Source organism: Mus caroli, chromosome 5 (assembly GCF_900094665.2).
Source record: "Mus caroli chromosome 5, CAROLI_EIJ_v1.1, whole genome shotgun sequence".
Taxonomy (NCBI): Eukaryota; Metazoa; Chordata; class Mammalia; order Rodentia; family Muridae; genus Mus; species Mus caroli.
The window spans coordinates 127,971,994-127,972,815 of NC_034574.1; the positions used below are offsets into that span (position 1 = coordinate 127,971,994).

Below are 822 nucleotides of genomic sequence, written 5' to 3' on the forward strand. Positions count from 1 at the left end.
ANCCCCCTGGCCCGCCCTCGAGGCGCGCACGTCCCAGGCTCCGCCCTATAGAGTTCCAACTGCCAGGCCCCGCCTCACAGCGCCGGCTAACGGCCAGGCCCCGCCCTCAAGGCGCTCAAGCGGCCAACCTCCGCCCTGCAGAGCGCTCCAACGGCCAGGTCGCTTCCCATAGGGCATCGTAACTGCTAGGTCCCGCCTTCCGAGGTGCGCTTGGGACCAGGCCACGCCCCAAAGAGGCCAACGCTGGCCAGCCCCGCCCCTCGAGCCNCGCCAACTGTCCTCCCCCTCCCCCTCGTGCGCCGAGACGTGAGGACGCCGGCGTCGTAGGCTGAGGTGGCAGCTGTCCCGCAGTCATGGAGCTGCCGCAGATGCCGGAGCTGATGGGGTTGTCCCTCCTGGTGGGTCTGCTGGCCTTGGTGGCCACGGCGGCTGTGGCGCGGGGCTGGCTGCGGGCCGAGGAGAAGCCCAGCCAGCCCGTCTGTAAGTATACCGGGTCGGGTGGCGGTGACTCTGGGGACTTTGCTCCCGGCCACCGCGTGGTACGGTACCAGGAGCGTGGAGAGTCACGGACCTCAGTTTCCNTGGTTGTGAGATGAACTTTCCCGTGTAGGTTTCGGGTTGCAGGTGCACCCCAGGGACAAGATTCTTTGGAACCTGGGAGCTGCGNTGCTACGTGGTCGGTGACTTTTCCTGGGACACCTCCCACCACCACCACCTATGTCCCCGGGGCTGCTACGAAAGCTCAGTCAGACCCCAGGTTTGCTATGTGTTCTTGTTCTTAGAAAATGGGGGTCATTTGAAAATACTCCAACCCTGACCGGC

At 65.4% G+C, this 822-nt stretch overlaps 1 protein-coding gene across 1 annotated transcript in view; it reads left to right on the forward strand.

Moving 5' to 3' along the window:
* The first annotated feature begins 102 nt into the window (after nucleotides 1–102).
* Tbl2 (transducin beta like 2) overlaps nucleotides 103–822 on the forward strand; it is a 13,277-nt gene continuing 12,557 nt past the window's right edge. The window contains exon 1 of the mRNA XM_021163292.2: nucleotides 103–571. Coding sequence (XP_021018951.1) covers nucleotides 354–571 — 218 coding nt within the window. The 5' untranslated portion in view covers nucleotides 103–353. The remainder of the gene's footprint in view (nucleotides 572–822) is intronic.